Source organism: Perca flavescens, chromosome 12 (assembly GCF_004354835.1).
Source record: "Perca flavescens isolate YP-PL-M2 chromosome 12, PFLA_1.0, whole genome shotgun sequence".
Lineage (NCBI taxonomy): Eukaryota > Metazoa > Chordata > Actinopteri > Perciformes > Percidae > Perca > Perca flavescens.
Genome location: NC_041342.1, coordinates 28,703,683 through 28,710,852, shown reverse-complemented (window position 1 = coordinate 28,710,852; position 7,170 = coordinate 28,703,683). Strand labels below are relative to the sequence as shown.

The 7,170-nt window shown below is 39.4% G+C and overlaps 1 protein-coding gene across 3 annotated transcripts; it reads left to right on the top strand.

Annotated features, from left to right (window-relative positions):
• The first annotated feature begins 313 nt into the window (after positions 1–313).
• atg10 (ATG10 autophagy related 10 homolog (S. cerevisiae)) lies at positions 314–7,170 on the top strand. 3 transcript variants are annotated; one of them, XM_028593783.1, is made up of 7 exons: positions 314–395; positions 2,463–2,592; positions 3,586–3,738; positions 4,792–4,987; positions 5,853–5,950; positions 6,187–6,284; positions 6,804–7,170. In XM_028593783.1, the coding sequence occupies exons 2-7, from the start codon at positions 2,488–2,490 to the stop codon at positions 6,925–6,927; spliced, it is 774 nt and encodes a 257-aa protein (XP_028449584.1). In that variant the 5' UTR covers positions 314–395; positions 2,463–2,487; the 3' UTR covers positions 6,928–7,170. The 3 variants fall into 3 exon arrangements, with proteins under 3 accessions (XP_028449584.1, XP_028449586.1, XP_028449585.1); XM_028593784.1 differs by having other exon boundaries at positions 316–395; positions 2,486–2,592; XM_028593785.1 differs by lacking the exon at positions 3,586–3,738.

Genomic DNA, 7,170 nt, shown 5'->3' with positions numbered 1-7,170 from the left:
TAATTTCCATATACTGTCTATGGTAATTTCCCAGACAGTAGGTATTGTGAGGTGCTGTCGTGTGTCGTTTACCCTGCCGTACACACTACTACTGCAGTCTCAGTTGCTGCCATCTAGCGGTTGTAAAGACAAACAACCCTGCACGTTCCGAAGACGAAGGACACAAGCGGTATTTTAATAAAATCTATATTATGTGAAAAAATTGGCTTTTGTTCGTTTTTGACATATTCAAGCCCTGTGGTATGAATTTGTTGTTGATAGATAAAAAAATATATATAATTTAAAAAAACAAAAGGTGACGGTAACGTCACTAGTCACGTAGTCACGTGATCTCACAACCCGGAAGAAAAACATTGGTTCTTCAATACCGAGTCGTGCGGTCCGGTCAAGCAGTAGTAAGTAATATGCTGTCGAAAAGAAAAATGGAATAATAAGTGTGTATTTTCTTTGCAATTTGTGTGTCTAAAGACTTTCGCTTTGGTCGGAACCTCCCGAGTGTTTAATTCACCCGTCGACGGCTGGGAAACACCGAGCTGCTTCTGACGCTAATAACGTTAACGTTTACACCTGCTTTGATAACGGCAAGCTAGCTAGCTAGGTTTTATCAGTAACGTTACACATATTTTCCTCGGTTACACTTTACTTGAAGTTTTCTACATAAGAGTGACCTGACAATGTCATGAACGTGTCATAAAACATAAACAAGTCATAAACGTTTATGACATAACGCTTCATTCGGTTTTGTCATGACAAGTTATGGTTAGAGTTAGCTATGTGTCATGTCAGTGTCATGTCACTCTTATGTAGAAAACTTCAAGTAAAGTGTTACCTTTTCCTCTCAGTACAAAGAACTGATGTTTCGTGTATTTACTGACAATAAAATGCAGTATTGAACCACATTACCAAGTAAACTACTAGTTTCACTACGTTTTGCAGTAGCTTGCCCTGTAGCTAGTTCATCTACAGTCATTGCAGGCTGATTCAGGTACCGTTGGTTAAATTACCCTTTGATGCCATTGTGTGTGTAGCTATTAACTGCTGAAACTGCAAACCGTTCTGGGCCCTAAAGGGAAAGAAATTATTTATTTTTATTTAACAAACTAATGTAAGATTTCGCCCTAGGGTAACGTTAGCTTTTAACCTATTTTCCAGTGTGAAGGAATTGGTTTCTTGCATCTTCTTTCAAAGTAAAGTAACATTAAAGTACTATTCTGCGGTACTTAATAATAATAATAATAATAATACATTTTATTTATATAGTGCTTTTCATGGTACTCAAAGACACTTGACAGTAAAACAAGCACAAACTGTACATCACATTAAAATCAGATAAGCAATTAGGTTTTATTGACTCTGTATACTTTTTTTTGTATTTTTCTACTTTCTAGTTCTACTTCACTACAGTTCAGAGGAAAATATTGTACTTTTTACTGCACTACATTTAGCTGACAGCTGGAGTAACTTTTCAGATAAAGGTTGTACGTAGAAAACATGATCAGTTTCTAAAATATTACAAATTGTTACAGCTTACCAGTTAAATACGCAACAGTGTATATACAGTTCCTAATGTAGCTACACTTCGGCCAGCTATAATACTGAAATGCTGTCTAACTTAAATGCATCAACAATCATTTAATGTAATATAGCACACTGAAAGGGCCCGTTCTGCATCTTTTCCACACAGCAGCAGATAGTGCAGTTTAAGTGGTGGTGTGCCCCGTTTAATTGTATATCAATCAATCTTTATTTATAAAGCACCTTTCAAACATGACAAAATGCAATTCAAAGGCTGAACAGTGATTGAAAAACATCAGACAAGAAAAAGGAATAATTATAATAAAATATATATATATATATATATATATATATATATATATATAAATAAATGGATTTTGAGACCAGTGCACACTAAGATAAATAAAAAATTAATACAATATATTTTAAAAACAATTAAATGTCTTAAACAATATAAATCATAATATAAAACCATATGAAGCGTTATAAAAATCAAATATCAAATATGTTTTATACGTTAATTTATATATATACATATATACATACTGTATATGTGTGTGTGTGTGTGTGTGTGTAGGGTGTATGTATATATACATATGTCATGATATGTATGATGTGTATATATACGTACATGGAGCCCCATCTGGCACAAAGTGACATATCATTTTACATTCAGTGAAATATATTTGATTCCATATTAGAGAGATGTTATCTAAAATATATGTAGGGTTATTATAATTATTATTATTATATTTTTAAATTAAATTATAATTATAAGACACTAGGTGAAAGCCAGGTTTTTAGTCTCCGTTTAAAGGTTTTTATATTTCTAGCTCCTCTCAGATATGGATCCGGCACAAAGTGACATATCATTTTACATTCAGTGAAGTATATGTGATTCCATATTAGAGAGATGTAATCTATCAGACCTCGCCTCCTTTACCCAGGTCTGCACCATGTTGCGTTGCAGAGATGAGCGGGTGTGCGCTGGATGAGGAGAACTTCCGCCGCTGCTGTCGGCTCCTCCTGCAGCAATCGGAGCAGCTGAGGGACGGCTGGAGCTGGGAAGCCGTGCAGGTGAGGAGGTCTGTGCTCCCGCTGGCATCGCTGTACACAGAGCCTGCAACAGGGGCGGTTCTAGGATCAGACCTTTAGGGGGGCTCAGCCCCTAATGAGAATGTGACTACGTTTACAAGCTGTCAATTTTCGGGTTAAGGTCATTATTCGGGTTTCTGAAACATTCGGAATAACCCGTTTACATGCGTGAGCAGAGAGAGTTACTCCTGTAAACGTGGAATTTGTAATCAATTGACAATATCCCGATGTAAACGGCGATGCACGGTTAGCGTCTAGACGTAAGGACAACCTTAAGACGCAATAACTTTTCGGTCACCTTCTTATAAATCTTTAACTATCTCGGTATTTCTGCCGTCATCAAAAGACATTATATTCATGGTTTTCACCACACTAATAAATAAATTGATTTCCTCCTCGCTCCAAAACTGTGGTGCTGTACTGCGTCTCGCCATGTTTACCTCTACTTCTTGTTTACTTCCGGCATACTGCGCGCAGGTTTTCTGCATTGACATATATATAACTATGCAGAAGTGTTAACCCCCTCCCCCCCGCTAAATCAGTAATTTCACTGGATAACAATAAATATGTGTATGTGTATTTATTATTATAACAGAGGATACATGCAAAATATGAAAAAAACTACAAAAGTCCCTTTATGGACTACCAGAATCAAATGAAATGATAATGAGGTGTAAACAATAACAAAATACGACTTTCCTTGACTGGGTTATACTGTAGGTGCATAGCATCGGCGACTGCAACCAGGATATTAAACCTGTTTCTTTGAACCTGTAATTGTTCGCCCCCTCTGTCACTAACAGACAAGTTCACAAACTCTAACTCGAAGCACTAAAATTGATTAAAAAAAGAAAGAAAAAAAAAGAAAATAGTTTTTTATTATTATCATTTTTAAGGGGTCTAAACCACCACTGTCCTGGAACCTGTGCTGTGGTCCATGAATGTGGTTAATCTCTGCTTCTGATCCGGCCTCAGGGCTCAGAGGAGGGCTACCTTAAGAAGACTGCTCTCAGATCAGTCGTGGTCGACTCGAGCCCAGCGTGGGACCACGAAGGATCGGCTTCAGACTCGGAGCCACACACTTCCTGTCGCTCCTGGTCTGATCAGCAGGGACAGGAAGAGAAACAGGTGAAAGACTCATCATCTGGTGTTCTTGGCTTTTATTTTCCACCTGTGCTTTTTACGAAAAAATACAGAATTTTTCAGTACTTTTTTATTTTTCTGTTGTATTAAAAATCAACCGTTTAATTAATTCAAAACATTAAACTAATAATCTGTGCACACCTCTACACCTTTAATTACGAAGGAGTTTTATTTCCTAAATGAAAGATCATTCCAGGCTGGCCGGGTTGGATCACATATAATTAGAGGTTTATGCCTCGACGCAGAGGTCCAGGGTTCAAATCCGACCCGTGATGATTTCCTGCATGTCTTCCCCCTCTCTCTCGCCTTCCTCACCTAGCTTTCCTGTCGAATAAAGGCGGAAAAGCCCAAAAAATAATCTTAAAAAATAAAAAAAAGGATCATTCCAGGCTTCAGAATCGAAAGAGCGACAGACGACAAGCAATTTACCTGGGTGTGTTCGGTGCCTGCAATAAACATAAAAAGGAAATAAACAGTAAAGCAAAGTACTGCAACAATCAATCAGTCAAGCTTTATTTATAAGGTAATTAAATATAAATCATAAAAGAAAATCATAAATATATATGGAGAACATAAATATAGAATAGAAAAATTACAATAAAAATATGTAAAAGACACTATAACAAACATGTACAATAGGGTTGGACGATATGGAGAAAATCAAATATCACAATATTTTTGACCAAATACCTCGATATCGATACCGCAACGATATTGTAGTGTTGACTATTGGTGCTTTCACAAAATATTTACACAATGAAATATTTGATAAATAATCCTCAGTAATGTGGATATAATGACTAAGTGGGTAAAGGCAAATGATAGAACAGTTACAACAGTCTGGTAAGTTCAGAAAATGACATCACTTTACTGTAATGCAGCCTTTAAAACCAGGAAAAGACAACATTTATGTCATATCACGATATCCAAAATCTAAGACGATATCTAGTCTCATATCACGATATCAATATAATATCGATATATTGCCCAGCTCTAATGTACAATATAACTGAAACCACTGTGTCTCTGTCTCCACAGGCTGGTCTTGTTCTTTCAGTTGATGCCGACAGCATCAAAGGTGGCATAGAGGATGAGGAAGATGGTGAGGAAGATGAAGATGACGGGGTATGTGTGGTGTCTGAAGGCAGCAGCCAGATGCTTCAGTACGAGTACCACATCCTGCACTCCTGCAGCTACAGTACTCCTGTGCTCTATTTCCGAGCCTTCACTCAGGGTGAGTTACGTTTGAGACGGCCTCCGCATGCGCTAGGCTTGGGCGGTATCTATTCTCTCATACCTTCATACTTTCTTGGCATTTTAGCGGGGTATACGCTAAAATGCCGGTATTTGGGTTAAACATTTTTTTTTTTTTAAACGTTGTGGCGCGAGCTGTGCACTACATTGCCTCAATACAGCATCTCATCAGTTCAATAGAAAAAGGAGTGTTCGTGTTTTTTAAGTATTGAAAATCATACCGTGGAGGGTGAGAAAAGCTGATGTTATAGGTGTTCTAAGTACATTAACATGCCAATGTATCCACATCACACCACAGAGCCTAATGTCCAAACCAACAATTTATTCCTTTGTACAGACGGCACTTTGCAGTAGGGCTGGGCAATATGAAGAAAATCAGATATCACGATATTTTTGACCAAATACTTCGATATCGATAACGCAACGATATCGTAGTGTTGACTATTGGTGCTTTCACAAAATATTTACACAGTGAGATTTTTTGATAAATAATCATCAGTTATGTGGATATAATGACTAAGTGGGTAAAGGCAAATAACAGTTACAACAGTCTGGTAAGTTCATTGACATCACTTTACTGTAATGCAGCCTTTAAAACCAGGAAAAAGACAACACTTATGCCATATTACGATATCCAAAATCTAAGACGATATCTAGTCTCATATCACGATATCGATATAATATCAATATATTGACCAGCTCTACTTTGCAGCCTGTGCATACAACTGATTATGACTTAAAAGTATGAGACCGCCTACAGTATGAGAGGGTCTGTACACCTTTGCATATTTGTCAGTGATATTTTTGCTGCATCTTCTTCCTTAATGTGTCCATGTCCATGTCAGACGGGAGGAGCCTGTCATTAGAGGAGGTGTGGAGCTCTGTTCATCCAAACTTCAGGCTTCGACTTCAGAACAGTCCTCTGAATACAATCACTCTGCAGGTAAAACCAGGAAAGATGTAGCCATCAGCTTTAATATCACCACCTTCCTCCTTAAAGCTGAGATCCTCTCTCTCTCTGTGTGTGTGTGTGTGTGTGTGTGTGTGTGTGTGTGTGTGTGTGTGTGTGTGTGTGTGTGTGTGTGTGTGTGTGTGTGTGTGTGTGTGTGTGTGTGTGTGTGTGTGTGTGTGTGTGTGTGTGTGTGTGTGTGTGTGTGTGTGTGTGTGTGTGTGTGTCAGGAACATCCCCTGCTGGGCCAGCCTTTCTTTATGCTCCACCCCTGTAGAACGGAGGAGTTCATGAGGCCCGTGCTGCAGGCGGCTCAGGACCAACACAGGTAGGATCAACGCTGGATTCACTAATCCAAAAAAAACACAATGGAAGTATTACACTTTTAGAGTTGCACACGACGTTTAGCTTTTGCATCGAGTTAAAGCTAGATTTACAACTCCGCAACAGTTATATCATATCATATCAACATGCTGGTAATGATAACGTGCTGCGGTGTATCGGGAAACAAACGATGTTAGGTTGTCTTCGCCTCACCTCATACTAGGGCTGGGTAGCATTCGAAAAATGTCGATACCGGATGACTTTGATGCCAGTTCCTGAACAATATTTTTTTCTGAAAATCCATTTCCACAAAAAGAAATAACATTACACTTTGCTGCACACATCACTTTATTTATTTCTCAGCTCCTGCTACGTGTGTGTGTGTGTGTGTGTGTGTGTGTGTGTGTGTGTGTGTGTGTGTGTGTGTGTGTGTGTGTGTGTGTGTGTGTGTGTGTGTGTGTGTGTGTGTGTGTGTGTGTGTGTGTGTGTGTGTGTGTGTGTGTGTGTGTGTGTGTGTGCGCAGGTCAGTGAACTACGTGTTGTCGTGGCTGAGTGTTGTGGGTCCTGTGGTGGGTCTGGACGTCCCTCTGAAGTACGCCACCCAGCTCCATCCTGCAGCGTCACTCAGCAGCACAGAGCCAGACTGAGGCTCCACCTGCTCTGCGTCTTCGCTCTCCGTCAGCTTCACTGTGGAGTCTCTCTGTGGGAGGCAGGATTATCAGCCGGGTAGTCTCGCATTGCCAGAACTACTGTATCTCCACAGGTCTGTCGGGTAAGGTCTGGCTACACTACAGATACGTTCTGGGATAGGACAAAAAAATGCTCTGGTGTGGCCGGGTTGGCTCACTTGGTAGAGCAGGCGCACATATACAGAGGTTTACTCCTCAACG